Source organism: Eurytemora carolleeae, unplaced genomic scaffold (assembly GCF_000591075.1).
Source record: "Eurytemora carolleeae unplaced genomic scaffold, Eaff_2.0 scaffold12, whole genome shotgun sequence".
Classification (NCBI taxonomy): Eukaryota; Metazoa; Arthropoda; class Copepoda; order Calanoida; family Temoridae; genus Eurytemora; species Eurytemora carolleeae.
Window position 1 is genome coordinate 630,012 of NW_019396142.1, and position 19,717 is coordinate 649,728.

Sequence of the window (19,717 nt, forward strand, 5' to 3'; positions counted from 1 at the left end):
TTTGTTAATATCAAAATAATTAGATCTTTTAGATTTGTATGATTGTATTCTTAAATCCAAGTCCGAAATCAAGAGAATTTTTACTCCTGGTGCGGTTTGAACCTAAACCAGATAGCTCCTGGTGAGGCTAGAACCTTGACCAGATAACTCCTGGTGCGGCTAGAACCTTGACCAGATAGCTCCTTGTGCGGCGGCTAGAACCAGGACCAGATAACTCCTTGAGACGGCGTGACCCTGGACCAGATAACTCTTGGTACGACCAGATAATGCCTGGTACGGCTGGGTCCTAAACCAGATAACTCCTGGTGCAGTTAGAACCTGGATCAGATAGCTCTTGCTGCAGTTAGAACCTGGACCAGATACTGACTGTGTTATTACTCCCAGCGGCGGCTAGAATCTGGTTTCTGTATGAAATAGAGGTAACCTGTCCACACTCTGGAACCTAGAGTAAAGATTTTAAGTATCTTGAATTCTTGCACTAACCTAGTTACCACGAACTAACCTAGTTACCACGAACTAACCAACTACCAGGAGATCATAAACTAACCTACTACCATAAGACCATGAACTAACCTACTACCATAAGACCATTAACTAACCTACTACCATAAGACCATGAACTAACCTACTGCCAGGAGACCATGAACTAACCTACTACCAGAAGACCATGAACTAACCTACTGCCAGGAGACCATGAACTAACCTACTACCTGGAGACCATGAACTAACCTACTACCTAGAGACCATGAACTAACCTACTGCCAGGAGACCATGAACTAACCTACCACCTGGAGACCATGAACTAACCTACTACCTAGAGACCATGAACTAACCTACTGCCAGGAGACCATGAACTTACCTACTACCAGGAGACCATGAACTAACCTACTACCTGGAGACCATGAACAAACCTACTGCCAGGAGACCATGAAATAACCTATACCTGGAGACCATGAACTAGCCTACTACCTGGAGACCATGAACTAACCTACTGCCAGGAGACCATGAACTAACCTACTGAAAGGACCATGAACTAACCTACTACCTACAGATCATGAACTAACCTTCAAGCTGGAGACCATGAACTAACCTACTACCAGGAGACCATGAACTAACCAACTAGCTGGAGACCACGAACTAACCTACTACCTGGAGACGATGGAGGAAAACAACGCAATGGGTACCAAATGACTATCCTAATACTAAGTATTTATTTTCCCAGTTAATAGTATACCTGGAGCTCTGTGATTAACCCCATTCTTCGAGAGGGTTGATGAATCCTAACAGTACCATCACTAGAGGAGGTTATATAGCTCCCATATCCACATACAACCGAGGTTACACGACCAGAATGTCCTTTTTAAAAATAAACAATTTAAAGTTGGATTGAGACCAAACGGACATCATGACTTTAAGATCAGTTTGTAATTTGTGATTTAAAAACAACCTTCCTCAGTTGTTAGTATATTTAGTTAAAATAAGACCTAAAACCAACCTGTTTTATATGTTTCCACCAGACTGAAGGAATCATGAGTAGTATCTATTAGGTGGAGATTTCCAGTACTAAACATGAAACAAATTGTTACACATTGAAACCCATCCCTGCTTCTAGACACTCTACCAAACCAAACCTATCTTCTCCCGACCCATCCCAGCTTCTCCCAACCCGTCCCAGCTTCTCCCGAGCCAACCCATACTCTCCTGAGCCAACCTCACTTTCTCCCGATCATCCCGACCCACCCGACAATCCCGACCACCTCCCTCTCCTAACATTTCTCAACTTTAAATAAATAATTTGTTTTTGGAAAATTTCCTTTGTCCACATCAAATGAAAATAACATTTATTTATTGGTTTAAAATTTGCAAACAATTGTTGCAACTTTTCTACCTTGTCATGGTTATAAGAGGATTTTTTTTTAAATAAAACTTTTTACATGAACTGGCTAGTGGCTATGGTGGCTTGATAAGAATCTAACCCCAATCTCTTCGGGAGAAACCAAACCGCCATCGAAGATCAACACACTAAGGTCAGGCCTAGTGATCGTTGGATCGCTTTTCTGCCTATATCTTCTTTTAGGGTCAAAATTTTGCCTGGTGTAAGAAAAGCAATTATATACAAAATTGTTTAACCTAAACATTCCACTTTTCTTTCATTATGCCAAATTTTAAACCTGACAGAAAATATAGGTAAATCAAACAAAAACGATTGTTCAATTTTTTTAAAAGATAAAAATATTGTAAAGCTTTATAAAACCAAATCTTAACTTTTCACAGTTTTAAAATCTTGAAAGTTTTATAAAAAGTTTTCATGAGAAAATGGATCTATAATCATAATGTAAAAATAATATAAAACCTGTCTCCGATATAAAGCATGTTGTCCAATAGATCCATACTAAGAGGGAAGGATGGACCAGGATGCTCCAAGGACGGATGAGAACGAGGTAGCTCAACCCTCATCATCTTCTTTCCAGCAACCCGGTCATATACAACCAGGGTAGAGTCCTCGGAGATGCTGAGGATACGTTCCGATGTTATTTTAACCTTGAGGACAGGTCTACTGTGACTCTTGTAGATTGAGAGTTGTTTGTTTTCCTCTCTAGCATCCAGTTGTACAACTTTATTAGCAAAGGTTCCAGCAACAATTCTAGAATAAATATAAATTCTAAATATTTTCTTTTCATGGTTTTTGAGTTTTCAGAAAATTAAACTTTTGTAAGATTTTTATTTTTGTGATTTTGATTAATTTCTTGAAATGATGTGTTCTGGAATTTCAGAAAGTGCAGAGTTTGGGCTTAAATGCATCTAAAAGGTGATAAATGAATATAAATTCAAGTACCTGTTTTCATGAATATAAATTCAAGTACCTGTTTTCATGAATATAAATTCAAGTACCTGTTTTCATGAATATAAATTCAAGTACCTGTTTTCATAGTACCTGTTTTCATGAATATAAATTCAAGTACCTGTTTTCATGAATATCCGTGGTTAAATGAATATAAATTCAAGTACCTGTTTTCATGAATATCCGTGGTTAAATGAATATAAATTCAAGTACCTGTTTTCATGAATATCCGTGGTTAAAATTGCTGTTTTTAATCTAACTCCAGCTCTGTTTTCCGTCAATCCACTTGCTGACATCTAAAAAAGAAAACTTCAACTTTTGTCGAATTTTAAAGTTTAAAATCTTGTACCCACCGTCCAAAACTTCATGGTGCTGTCCCAGTCTCCAGAAATCAATAAATCATCTTGACTGCAGAAACTCCAAACCCAACCTTTATGCGCATCAAAATATTTTGCCAAAGGTTTAAGCTCCATCCCCTCAGCGCTGGTCGGCCACAGGAGAATTGATCTATCCCGGGATCCTGGAAATAAAGAAAATTGTTTGAACTTAGGAACTGTCCTTGTAATTTCAAGTAACATCACATTTAACGTGTTGCATCCACGATTCACAATACCTTTTAAACATTTATCTGATCAATAATGTGAAGGATATCGTCGTTTTTCAGTCACATTTTTGATACCGTTGTGAATCGGACATGCCATACTTAAAATTTAAAAGTGACTTGAAATTATGTGTGAAGTTCGTTTAAGCTTCTAATAATGATTTACACCGCATCCCTACAAACCTTCTTATTTACATTTCTTAAAATTAAACAATGAAAGAAATAAGACTGAGACATGAAGTTAAAATCTAAATTTGCATTGGGTAAATTCCTTGCCTGATACAACTACGTTCTTCATGACATGGACCGCGTCCACGCCAGCGTAGTGGGACCTGGAGTTCGTCATCATTTTCATTCCATCAGCTCCAGATCCACCAATTACATCCGGTTCATCTCCACCCTTTCCATCAACTTCAGTCCCGGCACCCTTTCTCCAAATCTTGCTCTCTTCCTCACGATCTAAATTCAAAAATAGAAATACTTGCAACCATCATCATTCACATAATTAATTTATTTAAATAATAATTATCTTGGCAAATCAGCCTACAGTCAAAGTATCATGTCCTGTAGGCTATGTTACGTTGAGCTCCAGGGTATGTTTGGGTTAAAATTGATCATATCTAATTTTTTTTAGGATTTAGTGCGTATTCCAGATAAGTAAAGAGACCTAAAAATGCTTTAAAAGGCCTTTTTGAGTAGTACACACGTCTGTTAGAGAACAAAAGAAATGTTTCAAAAAACAAACAATTTTTATCTATTAAGTAATTCAAAAAAATAAACCAACACCCAAATAAAAATATTTTCAAGAAAAGGTATCTTTTACCCGCTATTTTTTAGAACACTAAATAAAACCTTACCTACACCGTATAGTATACAAAGATTATAAGGCTATTATTATTATTACAAATTTTTCCCCCGCAAGAATTAAATTGTATTATGCTCCTACTCCACCTACCTATACAAGCACTGGTCCAGCTAATAGGTTGTTGGGAAGGAAGGGCAGGATATTGACCAGGCCATCTCTTCTGTATTCGAATCCGCCAGGTCGAATCGTCCGCCGCTATACGCCTATTCAGGGAATAAATTTCAAATCTACTCGCTAGTACGTTTCAGTGTACATGGTACTGTACTGAATGAAGAGCATTTGGTCACTTTAATGCCAAAACCCTTACAGAGCCGGGGATGGGAGGAGCGAATGTTGAGACCCTTCTTAGAATTTTGATTGGAGAAAAAAGTGAATCATGTATTAGGTATATTTTTAACAATAAAGTGGCCCCGCAGGACAATTTCGTGAAGAAATTTGCTCTTAAAAATCAAGCCATAGAAGGGCCTAGAATGTTCCCATTTGGCTAAGGGGGAACGTCCCCCAAGTTTTCCAGGGGGGGGGGAGGGAGGAGGAGGCCTTATACTCTTCTCAACACAGCTAGATTGTTCAACCTTTTACCTGAAAATATCTGAGACCTGAGATAGAACCTCTGATATGAATTTAACCTCCAAATACTGTAAAATATGAAGAAGGAGTTCTACTGGAAGATCGGTTAGTCGGAGACTAACATCATCCACCTCGCATACATCCATACTTAGTTCTGGGACTTCAAGGAGACTAGTTTAAGGAACTTCCTTGCTTCCATTTATTCACTTCTGAAACCAATACGTTTAGTCCAAACATAATAAAAAGGGACTATAAACGTAATAATTTATTTTCAAGGGCGTATACAGGGGGGCAAGGAGGGATTGCCTCCCCTAGAACTAAGAGCTATCACACTTATCAAATCTTAAACTGAAGAGTGAAGACTGAAGAAGAGGACAAAAATAGTTTGCTGTTTATAAGTTTGAGGGGACCCCACCACAAAAGAATACATACTAATTCTTAATTCTGTATACGCTCTTGTTTAATTTCCTTAATTTCAGTTAAAAAATTATTTAAAAAGGTACGTGGGGTAAAACCACGTTGCATACTTTACCATAAAATATAAGCACATGGCGACAAGTTAAAAATACTACCGATTAAATACCATTATCATTTACCTCTCTTTTTAACCATTCGAAGGATGTGATTTCTTTCAAACACTAATTTGTGCATGCAAGCTAAATAAATTGACAACTAAATCATTTTTTAAAGTTTAATCCTTTTAAACTGATGACAGAATAATTGTGGCAATAACTGTATAAAATATTTACTTTAATTCAATAAATCTGGGCACATTTTGTCACTTTGTTTTTAAATACGATTATATGAGATGATTTTGTAGAAGAATTTCAGAATTCAAATAAAAAATTTCTGAACTCAACCAGACTTTTAAACTCTACAGCTGGTTCAGTACTCTCATACCTAATTCAAGAAACACAAGGCGCACACTGGGTTAAATATTGTACTAAGAGAAAAAAAGAAAAAAAAATTGCATGGTGAAATATATATATTTTTTTTTGTTGGTCCAACCTGATAATGCATCAGATTAAAAAAATTTGCTAACTAAGGCTGGTTGCAGGTTAAATTTTGGTTAGACGGATTCATAAATTCAAAATTAACACCTGATCACTGTGAAGACTGTGAACCCCAATTTTTAGAAACTATACCTCAGATTATCTTTAAAAGAACTATAGGGCATTTTACATCCCCCCCCCCCATCGTAAAAAAACAAATGCAATTAATTCATAAAACAGTAAAATAAATTTATAAAACAGCGCCATTTAACTCTCCTCAATTATGGACGTCTGGTTACACGTCCCCCCCCCCTCCTCTCCATTCCAAAAGCCAATTCTAATTGCCCATGAGTCATTTTTAACGAATTATTGATCAAATATTTTAGCAAATTCTGAAGTCTTATTTATTTACCAATTAATACCGCTGTGATATTCCGTATTCCTGGTCGGTCGAATGGTAGCGCTAAACTAAACTCCTGTATTTATATTACGCAGCGTAGAAAATGGCCGAAAGGTAAATCATCAGCATAGTACAATCTGATATTTCAAACCCTAATAACTTTTGTTGTACCATTTGACGCCCATGAATTCTTAGATAAAATAATAGATTTAATATGTTTCCATCATATTTTCTATTAGCTTACATCTGTTCCTTGATAATAAAGCCATACTTGTTATTGTTATTTTTTGACTGAATCATGATTTACCGCTAGTCTTGTATACATACCACATGTATGTATAAAAGTTGTTTCTATGAACCTACAAGTGATTCGTTATTAAGTACGAGTGCTATGAACAATTCTCTACAGAATTGTTCAATGTTAGGTTAAATTTTGCGTACAATTTGTATATTAAGAGCTGATTGTTAACACTTTTCGTCATGATGGATTTTAAATCCAGCTAGTGTTAAAAATATAGATTGCATAAATCTTTTGATGTGTTTCTAACTATTTTGCACCTATAAAGTGTTATTGCTAAAAAAAGTTTCTTGATTTCCATGTTGGGATTAATAGGTATCCTTTAAAAGATTACTTTGAATGTTCCAGATCTTTTTCTTAATTGTAAATCAGGGTCTGTCCTAGTGAACGATTTTTGGACCCCCGACCGTGCCCCCACCCCCCCCCCCTCTTATCAATTTTGTACATGACCATTTATTTTTCAGCAAATTTATTATTATTTATTTTTTTGTTATTTTGGGTTAGGTTAGGTTAAGACACTTTCTGGGCCGAGCGCTGCGGCTAGGATTTGGCTAGGGGGCCGAGCGCTGCGGCCACGGGTTAGGTTAAGTTAAGACACTTCCTGTCAGAACCATGTACAAAATTGATAGGAGGAGGGGGGAGGGGGCACGGGAGGGGTCCAAAAATCGTTCTCTAGGAATATACCGTAAATCGTAAATTCTTGGTCATGTCAAAGAAAGAAACTCACGGATTTCTATATTTCCGGCAAGTTGGCAAAAGACCGATATTTTTCATCCAAGAAAGTTATCAATAAAGAATTATAGGACCGGAGCACTTTTTATTAATAATATTAATAATTTAAATTATTTTCAGGGCCCAGAGCTACTTTTGTAATGTAGTTGAAAGGTATCCATGATAGGAAGAAGACGAAGTGTAGCTGAGTGTGGGAAGGGAGATACAAAACATCCTTATCATCCTTCTCATTTCTTAGCTTATAGATCAAACAGAAACAGTCAGTCCTGGGATGAAAGCTCGTCTTATGACGGAGATAGACCCGGCTCGGTAAATATTCATATAAAAACAAAATATTCTGATTAACATTCCCAGATTTTTATTCAAAATTAAGTTATGGTAGTCTCAATTCGCCCGAAAACCCAAAATAAATAAAAAATATTGTAGTTTTATATGTTTGACAAGTTTTTCATTTTTTTCTTAACTTTCAATACACAGTCGCCAAATAAAAAAAATTCAAAGACGACCTAAGAGTTGAAATAAAATATAATTTATTGCAGAGGTTGACAGTTATTCAGAGTCCATGTCACAGCCACGAGTACGAAGATGATCTTAGTATCGTCGACCTGGACTCTCCTGGATTCATTGACGAGACGAATCCAGTTTCTCCGTGTGAGGAACCCACTGGACCATTCCACTGTGAGGAATGTTTAAAGAATTTTCCAAGTCCCGGTAAACTTCGACAACACGAGTTGACACACTCAGGGGATACTCCGTTCGAGTGTTCAGTTCCAGGTTGGTCTAATTGTACGGTAAATTATAGAGGATATTCTGTCTTGTGTTTGTTATTCTTGTAACTTCCTTTATCTGTTTCTTTATCAATTTAAATTTTCAGCTTAGTCCGCTTCCACCCAATAATATGTTCAATAAGCAGTATATCCAACAGTGAATCCTGATATCCTGAATTCTCAAATTTATGAATCCTATTATCAGTGTATCTGTTTATCCATGAATCCATGTATCCATTTATCCAAGTATCCATGTATCCATTTACCATGTATCCATGAATCCATGTTTCTTTTTATCCATGTATCTATGTATCTATGTATCCATGTATCCAGGTTTTCGTATATCCGTTTATTCATTTATCCATTTATCCATGTATCCATGTATCCGTTTATCCATGTATCCATGTATCCACGTATCCATGTATCTATGTATCCAAGTATTCATGTATCCATGTATCTATGTATCCAGATATCCGTTTATCCATGTATTAGAGTATCCATTTATTCATTTATACATGTATCAGAGTATGTGTATACGTATCACGTGTATCAAGGGTTTATATAGTTACTCTTCCACAATCATTTGGTTAGAAATGGTTGCGCAATTGTGCATAGTACATAGTTTTAATGGTCTTATATTGTGCATAGTTCATAGTTTTAATGGTCTTATATTGTGCATAGTACATAGTTTTAATGGTCTTATATTGTGCATAGTTCATATTACTTAATTTGACTAGGGAAATTAACTACAATTGTGGATGAAAAGTATTGAAAGGGGTGGAAGACTTCTCTTGGTGTTTAATTTTTCATTGCCCCCCGCAACTACTACGCAAGTCTTAAAAATTTAAAATATATACCCCTGCCATGTTATTTTAATTTTTATTCTTTCTCCATGAATCGTGTTCTAAGATATGTATTTTTTTATTTCAAAATATAATATTACCTATTTTAGGTTGTGAGAAAAAATTTACTTCCAAGTTTAAGCTGAAGAGGCACATTCTTATTCATTCTCAGAACAAAACATTCTCTTGTGATACATGCAACAGAGCATTTCGTAGGAAAGATCATTTAAAAAATCACGAGAAAGTCCACGACCCCGGTAAAACTGTATATTCCTGTAACTATAGCAGATGTCCTAGAACATACAATTCAATCTCAAGCTTTAAAAAGCATCAGGCCATGCACTCGGCAGAAGAAGGACAGCTAGACTGCAAAATTTGCAAAACCATTTGGGACAATCAGGTTTGCTTTTGCTCTTTATCATACATTATTAATTTAAAATTTCCATGATCAAATGTAGGATAAACTGTTTAATATAGGTGTTGAGTATTTTCTCAAAGGCATTTTTCAAAGGGCGCTTTCCCAAGTGGCAACTTCCCAAATGTGCAGTTTACGAAGCGGCAACTTCCCAAATGTTAGGTTAGGCCTTCTGAGACCAGAGCCGCCACAGGCTGCAAAAGGGGAGGGGGCCGAGCGCTGCGACTAGGACATACTTAAAAAGTTACCACTTAAAAAAAAAAGTTTTTGAGAAAGTACCTAACATTTGATTATATTTAAAAATGTTAGAGGAACTAATGCATAATGTTTATGTTGAACTAATGAATAATGAATATATGTTAAGAATAAACTAATGAATAATGAATAAATGTTACGGATGAACTAATGATTTATGAATAATGAATATTTGTTAAGAATGAACTAATGAATAATGAATATATGTTACGGATGAACTAATGAATAATGAATATATGTTCAGAATGAACTAATGAATAATGAATATATGTTAATAATGAAGTAATGAATAATGAATATATGTTAAGGACGAACGAATATATAAATATTGTTACGTATGAACTAATGAATAATAAAATTGAATATATGTTAAGGACGAACTAATGAATAATGAATATATGTTTAGGATGAACTAATGATTTATTAATAATGAACGTATGTTAAGGACGAACTAATTAATAATGAATTTATGTTACGGATGAACTAATGAATAATGAATGTATGTTCAGGATGAATTAATAATTTATTAGTAATGAATATATGTTTAGGACGAACTAATTAATAATGAAGGATGTTCAGGGTGAAATAATTAATAATTAATATATGTTATGGATAAACTAATGAATAATAAATTTATGTTCAGGATGAATTAATGATTTATTAGTAATGAATATATGTTTAGGACGAACTAATAAATAATGAATATAAGTTTGATGAACTAATGAGTAATGCATTTATGTTCAGGATGAACTGATGAACCATCTAAAGATCCACACCGGATCACGAACAACCAAAGGATTATTGGATAAAAAGTTTGCATGTAATCAATGTGAGAGAAAGTTCTTTACGAGAAAGGATTTGAAGAGACACAGGTAAATGTCATTCAGAATTTTTATTTATTTTATTATTTTTGACAAAACGAAAATTCATTTTTTTTAGTGTTGTGCACACGGGGAACCGTGAGTTCAGTTGTCCTCATTGCTCTCAAAGGTTTGGAAGAAAGGATCATATGACAAGACACGCTAAGAAAACTCATCAGCAGTTTTATGATCCTGAACAGCTGAGACTCAGGACTCCAACCCCAACCAAGCTGGAGATTGCCCGGAGCTCGCGCAGTGAGCGATCAGTGTCTGATCCTGGACCTACTCCGCGCTCTAGGTTCAGCCCGGAGAAACTAGCCCCCGTCACAAGTCCGACCCATGTTGTTGTTGATTTTCAGAAACTTGGAACTGAAGATGAATCCGCCCCGTCTTCCACAATATCCTATTTAATGGACTCCGAGAAGAATTATATCCAGGAGGACCGGAAGCCTAGCTCTCTGTACTCAGCTACTGATATAGTTGGACAGGAGAATATACCCGGTTTAAACACGGACGGAGATCAATTATTTATCCTTCCTGACAAAATCAATGCACAAATGTCAGATAATTCATTTGAAACAATAAATCACTCTCAACTTCAGGGATATGATATTAAGCCCTCTCTTCGTATGATTGAAAGGAAGTACACGGATATGCCTCCCCTGATTCCAATAGAGACCGAACATCTAAAGAAACTGGAAACCTACTCCGAGGATTCAAACTCTGCTGAGAATGCTATGAAGGAACTCCTGGAGGAGAAGGATAATATTGATTTTGATTCCTTCATCAATGAAATAGGAGTAGATATCTTCCAGAAGAAACCAGCCAGAATCTCTTCAAATACGTATGCCGAGATTAAAGATGAACCGAGATCGTGTCCCGGTTCCCCCGATCCTGCAACCATTATGACATTCCCCCAAGTTGATCCTTTATCCGGGTTCTGCTCTAATCTGGAGGCGAAACCGGTTCCAAAACCTATATTTATAAGAACCCAGAGCCAGGATTCCCTGACTCGGACGAAGAACCCTGTTTTGCCTAGTATTCATTTCGAGGGAAGCCTAGTGGTTCCGGAACCTAAACAAGTTCGATATTCGTCTCAGGATCCGTTTACTCTGGAGTACGATGACGAATCTCAACAGTTAACGGAATTGAAAGGAAGTCTTTTCATGACAGATGAGGAAAATCAAGCTTATTTTCAACCTTGGAATTAGGATTTATATCCATGTAGGATTTATATTCTATAACCTACACCGGAGCAATTGTCTTTATCCTACTCGGAGCCTCGATATTCATCCTACTCATTTATACCTCAATCGTAGGTAGGATATTTACTCCACCCTGGAGCAGGATCTATAATCTAACCTGGAGCATAATCTATATCCCAACCTGGAGCAGGATTTACATCCCACCCTGGAGGAGAATCTATATCCCACCCTGGTAGCTAGGACCTATATCGAACCCTGGAGCAGGATTTATATCCTACCCATAGAACTAGGATTAATTCCTTTCCTGGATCACGATTTATTTCCTAACCTGGAGCTAGGATAGCGAAAGTTCTCTGGGCAAACGCCCCTCGTATTTTCAAAATACTTTAAACAATTATTTGCATAAAAGTAATCTAAAATTTTTCTAAAAATCGACCCTGCATATTATATATTCCCACCCTTCAAGGAACCTGTGAATATTAAGTTTGAAAGTTTAAAGTAAGCAGTATTATTAATATTTCTGTCTGGTCCATATCTATATATTTAGACCTACGGTAGAACGGGTGCAATAATTCAATACAGGTCTTTGTTCCACCAGAATTAATGTTTGATCAACCCCTGATATATTTTTATAAATTTTGTTTAATCCCTTAATATGCTCTTGAATCACAATTTGAATGTTTGCGATATATTTATATTTTGTAATTATCTTGTATCAACATATATTCCTCAGATTTAAGTTAAGTTTATCATATATTTTTTCAATGCATCAGCAGTGAACACTATTTTTCTATAAATGTGAAAATGTGAAAGTTAAAAACTATTGAATCCCGCTGAACTGCTCAATCCAACATCAACTCAAGACTGGAGTTTGAACTAAAGAGGAGCAGTGTGTGTGAATGAATCCTCGCATGATTTGAAAACTATTTTTGTATTCTTTAATATTGTGAGTTAAATTGCTGGTTAAGTCAAACTCCGGAGATATGTGAACCCTCTTTTCTCTGGACAATTATCCTAGTTTAATGCAATGTTAATCCGAACACGGATCGTGTATTCGTCCTGTAAATAAATGGATCCGGACCAAACTTATGAAAAGTGAACATTTGTCAAAATTGTTTGATTTCGTAGTTTTTAAATTTTGCAACGTGACGAAGATATAAGCCGTTCGTTAAACGGCACTTCAGATTTTTGGTTTATTAAGAACATGTAATCTATATTATAATTGATGTTTTGCTAATTCCAAGTTTGACCCGGATCCTAAGCACTGTTCGTATTCTAGGATAATTTCGAGTTCGATTTTCGATAAATCATATTCACCGGGGTTCGGATCTCCTTGGTTTGAATTTACTCAGTTTTTTCATATTCAAACTTTTTCACAAAAGTTTCCAAACCAAATATTTTGTCAGAATCTCTGGATGTACAAACCTGCCAGGTTTATGATCAAGGTTTGGTTGGTGTCTAGTATACCTGGTACCTGAGAGCAAATTTGTATTTAAAAGTTTGAATATTGGACAAATAATTAGACTGAGGTTGGATCATTATCATAAACTACTTGATTGTGATGAGTACACAGTAAGGATTAGAAACTATATATTTTTTTATCATTCATTACTAATTTGTACCAAGAGGTTAAATAAAGTTTTTAATTACTTTCAAATTTGTCATATCTTCCAAATACCAAATTTATTGCTGATTATATAGAGACTATCCTTGTGTATTGTATATATAGATTATAGAATAATACTGTTCAAAATAATATCTTAAACAAATATATATATTTCTAGAAAACCATTGCGATTATTTTGAACTAACTAAATCAGAAGCCGATATGTGGAAAAGAAAACCCCGAGCTAATTTTTTTTTGATTTATCCAAATTGGTGTAGAGTTAAAGTGCGCATTTATAATAATTTTTTGCTTATTTATTTTTTATTTTAAATAAAACTGTTACCAACATGATACCATAATTTAGCTAATTTTTACAATTAAATCATTGGCAGAAAGTAGTAATGAACACATTGGTAAAAATGTTTTTTTTTTTTCAAACTTAAATTTTACGATTTATAATTAGAGTTTAATATATCCAATTTTACCCATAAAAATATTCAAACATTATTATCAATGTATCGTTGCAAAGTAAACTATTTCAAAATGGGAACTCAACAAGAAATACAATCAACAAAAGTCAATTTATGGGGAAGGAAGCTCATCTACTGCAGTAGAACCTCTTTTACCCCGAGCTGGCCCTTTAGGACGACCTCTCCCTGGTTCTCGTCCACGACCCTTTGCTTTGACACCTGTTCGCCTCTCTCCTTCCTTCTAGAATAACTTCTCACTCCGGAAAACACATATTCCATCTTTTAGGACCCTTATTATTGCCCTTACGCCGCCATTAGCAATATTTCCAGAATCTAAAGAAGACTCAAAATTAAGAGTTTGTTAGGCATTTGAGTCTCCGATTTGCTGTGCAGCGCCGAGCCTCCGCTATGTAACTACATTTCATGTTAAAATTTAAACACTTTTTTATACGAGAAGGAACATATTAAGAAAACAAATTATAAAGTGAATTCAATTAGATTTGTTAAAATCCTTGATGCGATACCTTTTTTTGAAAAATTAATCATGTTCAGATGAATCTTGTAATGTATAACAATTGTTTAAAAGAATTATCGAAATTTAAAAAAATTAACAAAAAACATATTAAAGGTTATAGTAAAAAAATTGTATTGCATAGCGGAGGCTCGCAGCTGCATAGCAAATCTGTGGTGCTCATGGCGGCTGGGATTCCCTCCCTACATTGGGTCACATAATCCAAGAAAAGTTTGTGTTACACAATTAATAAGAAATAGAGTGTACTAAATCTACCTCAAGAGAAAAATAAACATATTTTAAAATAGATTTATTTGAAGATATAAGTACAAGTAGGAATACATAGAATTTGCGTATTAATGAATTAAAAATGCAGTCTAATGAAGTTCATATTTCAGTTTAGCGAATTGCCAGAAAAACTTACAATTCTACCGAATGAAGCAATGTTGAACTTCTTAGAAGCATTCCCATTCATAAGTGACGGCAGTGAAATAAAGCCCGGTGTAGTGGATGGGGACAAGGACTATGTCTAAAGTTTTAACCATTTCAACACAATGTTAGACATAAAAGCAATGTTAAAACAATAAAAAATTTTAGCTGACAAATATTAAATACGGATTTAGTTCTTAAACATATCAACCAAATCCTTTTAAAAGGTTTATTTAATATTGGGTTACCAGTTAGACGTTGTTTCCTCATTCTTACATAGCATAGATCTTCAGGCTGCTATAAAAAGTTGCTTCACTGTTTATCTTAAAAAAATAAATCCCGTACAGTCGACTCAGTCAGTTGGTAACCCTATTCTGTACTTGAAATTTGATACTCAAATTCAAAATTAGTGCAACTTCTGTGATATAATAAAGCAGAAACTAATAATGCAAAACCCAAAAGCAAAAGGTGCTAAGCTAACAAAACAAATAATGCCCCGTNGTCAATTAGTTAGCTCCATCAACTTGACAAAAAAGTTATTTCCTCTTGAATGTCGTCTTCCTTTCAAGTCATTAAACAATTAAAATCTACTCGAGACATAGATTATGTGATTAATGTGTTTTCCCAATCAAAATACATGAATAAATATCGGAAAATGTCATTAATGTCTAACATTGTGTTGAAATGGTTAAAAGTTTACTCCTCTCCACGCAGGAGTCCGCTCCATGCATCACACCGGTGTGAACATATTCCATTTCTTGAGAAATGTACAAGGAAATATTAAATTAAGGAATCCGCCAAGGAAATTTTTTAATTACAGTACACGGAAATGTATATTTCAGGTTTTTAATCGTCCAAGTTTAGTAACTAAGAATTATTTTGAGGGAATTTTTTTCTCATTTTTTTTGGATAGCATAAAAAAGGGACAAAAAAGCTTTAACACTTGAGCACTGTTTTAATTTATTCAACAAAGCATCGAAAATTGTGTCACATAAAAAATGTAAAAATTAATTCCCGTCTAGACTCGAAAGTTTTTTTTTGTTCATTATTCAACTAAATGGTTTAAGTTCACAACTTCAAATGATAAATTTAGAAATAAAATTTTTATCGACTGAAGAACCTTGTCAAAAATAAATTTGTAAATTTCATTTTTCTAACTTAGATTTTCAATCAATCAATAATCAGGAAAACAGCGTTGCCCAGCGCATTCTCGAAACACTTCATGGGATCCTGAAATTATATTTTTTGATAAAATCTTTTAGATTATCTTTAAAAATAATTCAGAATTTCAATTTTTTAACCCACTCCACCCCAAATTAATCTAAATTTGTGGTTATACCATTTGACCCATGACAAATGGGTAAAATCTTGTTTCAACATTTAGTAATTATATGTGTTGTATTATTAGTAAATTTTGAGTTATTATTATTTGTACCGTATTCACCGAATCCTCGGTCTCTAGGGTAGAGTCGGTTACCGGAGCTAAAGGTTTCTTCAAGCAACCAGCAGCACCAGGAGCTAAAGTTTTTTTGGGTTTCTTATCCTTGGAAACCTTCTTTTCTCCGGGTTTTATATCCTTAAGAACCTTCTTTTCTCCGGATTTCTTAGATTTAGGTTTCATGACTCTGTCAATATCGTCATGAGTGTAATTGTTCTCTTGCAAGAACTTAAGATATTTCCGTTTCATCGTCTCATCCTCCTCCTCAATGGGACTGGCAGAACGCTTATTTGCCTTTAAACAAGATAAAATTAGAAATACTAGAAAAGTGCAAATATTCATTTATCCTTGGTGTAAAAATTCAATCAAAATAACTACAAATATGGTAAATAGAACAACTATACGATACACATTGTACACTGTACTGTGACTGATTTATCTAAAATGTTTAATTTCAAGCTTATGAGTAATAAACCTTTATTTTTTTATTGTGTCAGAGGGGTATATAGTATATTATATATAGTTTATATAAACATTACAAAGTTTATATATATGTTTGTGCATTTGCAATATTTAAAAATATTTAATGTGTATCATAGGACCAATGTTTATCTTCTTTTTTTTATGTTAATTGAACTAAGCAATCATACAGACCTTCCTTCCACCCTTATCCTCTCTTCTGATTTTTTTGCCCAAATCCCTTTCATTTATCGTAGCTTTGATCCACAAACTGACATGCTTCCTAAAATACAAATATTAAAATGTTTACTAAAATACACGCGTTGATATACAATATACATCCTAAAATACAGAAGTGTCTTTGCTTCCTAAATTACAGAGGTTGCTATACTTCATAAAATAGTTTGTGAATTTGTTCAAACTACGCAGGCTAATTTCTTTCTTTAGTCTAATACTCTTCCTAAAAAATACATTTTTTTTCATACATTAACAGTTCAATGTCCTTTGTAATAAACAAACGTTAATAATTTTCCTTAACTATACACTTAAAAAGTTAAAATATATGAATTAAATGTAAAAGAAAAAGAAAAAAATAGGGGACTTTACTATGGTTGATCGATTAGCTTAACTGGATGACGGAAACATTTGTCCTACCTGGCGAATATCTTATAACCATCTCCGTTCCACTCATGGAGCAGGGTGAGAACAAGATTCATGTCACGATCTTTCTCTTTCAGTTTCTCTACCTCAGCATTCGTCTGACAGGTGTCGAAGCACACAAACTAAATAATTGACTAGATTATCAATTAGACAGTCAGTTAGTCAATCAATCAATGGTACAAAAAAAATTAATCAATTAAGTCAATTAACCTTTGATATATATATTATCAATCAATCTTTTTATCAACCAATTAGACAATCAATTAAACAATTAGACGACCAATCATTAAATCAATCAAATAGACATTCAATCAATCAACGAGCAATCAATCAAATAGACATTTAATCAACCAATGAGAAATCAATTAACCAATTGGACACTCAATTAATCAAAATCAAATTCATTTAATCAATCAATGAATAAAACTATACCAAACAATGATTCATTTGAGAAAAAAAAACTTTCGATATTTACGAAAATAAATATTACAAGAGTAATTGTATTTAACCTTGTATTCCAGAGTTTTGTGTTCAGGGTTAACAATCTCAACAACTGGACTGTTTGTTTTATCGGATCCAGGATAGTAATTACCCGATGCAGCCCTCGTCTGCAAAACCTAGAAGATTGGAAAATCCGCGAAAGAATACAAAACAACATGCTCCTTAAATAACCATTCCCAAAAATAGCTATGATAGCGACGAAAATTAATTGATATTATCAACATTTAAAAATAGTTTTGAAATAAATATTTTTGATGGTTTTTATTAAAACTTACATGGTTAGGTAAAGAATTGGATTTACTGACATGCTTACCGCAAACCACGTTCACCTAGTCATTAATATTCTAGTTAATAAATCACAACAAAATATGAATGGTAACATGTTATGGTAATATTGAAAAATTATTCTATGATCTTTTTCAAATTAACTACTATGCGATTCAAGGCCCCATGAATTTTCCCCTCCCACGCACATTAAAAAATTTAACAGAGATGAGTGATGAGTTCATATGTTATTAATGTCAAGAGTACTCCAAAGCCTGCGATTTAAAAGATTAGATTCGGGTCTTAATTTTTTAGACATAGGTTTAATTAAGGCTTCATTTATGACCCAACTAAAAAATCAGCTGACGACAGAGCATGTCACGTGATCGTCAATTGCCCGCCGACTCAACTTACCGAGTAAGCCCAATAAAATAAAACTGCTTTGTTGGTTAAATTGTAGAATCAGTCTCAATCTTCAACTTAACTTAATCTTATAAAATCCCGAAATCCGAATTCCAACAAATACAATAGTAATCCGGTTTAATTAAAAAAAATTGTCGGAACTTATCCCAACGAGCGAGATTTCAATTAGTCTCAATGACAACTAAGTATTGAGTCTCATTTCCCCCAACTTTTTAAATCGCTGGTTCTGTGCGTTTATTACCGGAAGATCCTGTGAGTCTGGACTTGTTCTCTGCAATTGTGCAAGACAATGAATGTCCCCGCTGACATCCTTATCATCATACTCCAACCTTTAAAATTCAAATAAGAATATACACCCTTGATAGTGCATAAGTTCGATAAATTCGGATTTTTAAGCGAGTCTATTACTATATCAAAAATACTTTACTTGATAGTCATCCAATTTCCTCTTTTGACATGATATCCGGTGTTCTCGGATTTTTTACAAACTTTATCCCTCTCCACGACTTTCACAGTCACCTTCTCTAAGAATATATAACTAAATGCAGCAGTTAAAATTAAATTTACAGCCTTTGCTTTAAAAATCTCAATTGTATTATATGAATTAGATTTCAGTTCCTAGGGTTTAAACTGTATTTTCTAATTAACCATGAAGTTTTTTTCTTGGTTACTTATTATTTTGGAATCCATAGCTATCAAGCGTTCTAAGATTAAATGAAAAATGTTTAACCATTTAATTTTAACATTTAATAAAAGGTTCCTTATCCTATCTAAGAAAATGAATGTCGAGGCCGTCATTCGTTTTCTTTAGAGAGAAGTTTTATAATTTCATACAATTTACTAGATATAAAAAACCTGTTTATAAAATAATTATAATCTATAAATAACATAAATAAAAGTTTACTTACCGTTCCTTAAAGTTAAAAAATTTGAAAGTTTTCTTATCAATTAATAAAAAAGTTACCTGCATTTATCTCTTCTTGGGCATGTAGATTGGCATGGGTGTAACCAGATATATCTACATACTGAGATATTGGAGCCTTGAAACAAAAATAATTTTCTTCAAAATTTGCTTCAAAAGTATTTTGAAAATTGATACGAATTAAATTTAAAAAAAAATATAATAGCTAAATTTCAGGGGTAAAATTAACTGTTTTGTTAAATAAATGAGTTAGCGCAAACAAAAAAGGTGGAAAAACTTGCTTGTAATGTTAATTTTTCCATTTTCCCCCAAAACTTGGAAATTGACTTAGAATAATTTTTCATAATGTATATATCTTTCCGAAAATTTTATAACGAATCGATCGAATAAACT

The 19,717-nt window shown here is 34.1% G+C and overlaps 3 protein-coding genes across 6 annotated transcripts; 1 reads left to right on the plus strand and 2 right to left on the minus strand.

Moving 5' to 3' along the window:
- Positions 1 to 26: 26 nt before the first annotated feature.
- LOC111696199 (F-box/WD repeat-containing protein 9) lies at positions 27 to 5,097 on the minus strand. The gene is made up of 10 exons (XM_023465747.1): positions 4,888 to 5,097; positions 4,399 to 4,511; positions 3,720 to 3,902; positions 3,196 to 3,362; positions 3,056 to 3,138; positions 2,354 to 2,644; positions 1,496 to 1,563; positions 1,235 to 1,356; positions 351 to 442; positions 27 to 318 (listed from the first exon to the last, which is right to left on the minus strand). The coding sequence occupies exons 1-10, from the start codon at positions 5,019 to 5,021 to the stop codon at positions 312 to 314; spliced, it is 1,260 nt and encodes a 419-aa protein (XP_023321515.1). The 5' UTR covers positions 5,022 to 5,097; the 3' UTR covers positions 27 to 311.
- Positions 5,098 to 6,308: 1,211 nt separating this feature from the next.
- Positions 6,309 to 13,429, plus strand: LOC111696200 (zinc finger protein 8). 4 transcript variants are annotated; one of them, XR_002764026.1, is made up of 7 exons: positions 6,309 to 6,381; positions 7,418 to 7,606; positions 7,837 to 8,071; positions 9,017 to 9,306; positions 10,321 to 10,448; positions 10,516 to 12,603; positions 12,994 to 13,429. XR_002764026.1 is itself a non-coding variant. In XM_023465748.1 (6 exons), exons 2-6 carry the CDS (start codon positions 7,457 to 7,459, stop codon positions 11,645 to 11,647), a joined length of 1,935 nt encoding a protein of 644 aa, XP_023321516.1. In that variant the 5' UTR covers positions 6,309 to 6,381; positions 7,418 to 7,456; the 3' UTR covers positions 11,648 to 13,429. The 4 variants fall into 4 exon arrangements, 1 of the variants encoding a protein (XP_023321516.1); XR_002764027.1 differs by having other exon boundaries at positions 13,024 to 13,429; XR_002764028.1 differs by having other exon boundaries at positions 10,516 to 12,587; positions 13,165 to 13,429.
- Positions 13,430 to 14,523: 1,094 nt separating this feature from the next.
- On the minus strand, positions 14,524 to 19,626 carry LOC111696209 (uncharacterized). The gene is made up of 11 exons (XM_023465757.1): positions 19,606 to 19,626; positions 19,367 to 19,442; positions 18,830 to 18,926; positions 18,644 to 18,731; positions 17,991 to 18,044; positions 17,724 to 17,831; positions 17,209 to 17,336; positions 16,750 to 16,837; positions 16,093 to 16,389; positions 15,358 to 15,887; positions 14,524 to 14,757 (listed from the first exon to the last, which is right to left on the minus strand). The coding sequence occupies exons 1-10, from the start codon at positions 19,624 to 19,626 to the stop codon at positions 15,828 to 15,830; spliced, it is 1,017 nt and encodes a 338-aa protein (XP_023321525.1). The 3' UTR covers positions 14,524 to 14,757; positions 15,358 to 15,827.
- Positions 19,627 to 19,717: the final 91 nt, after the last annotated feature.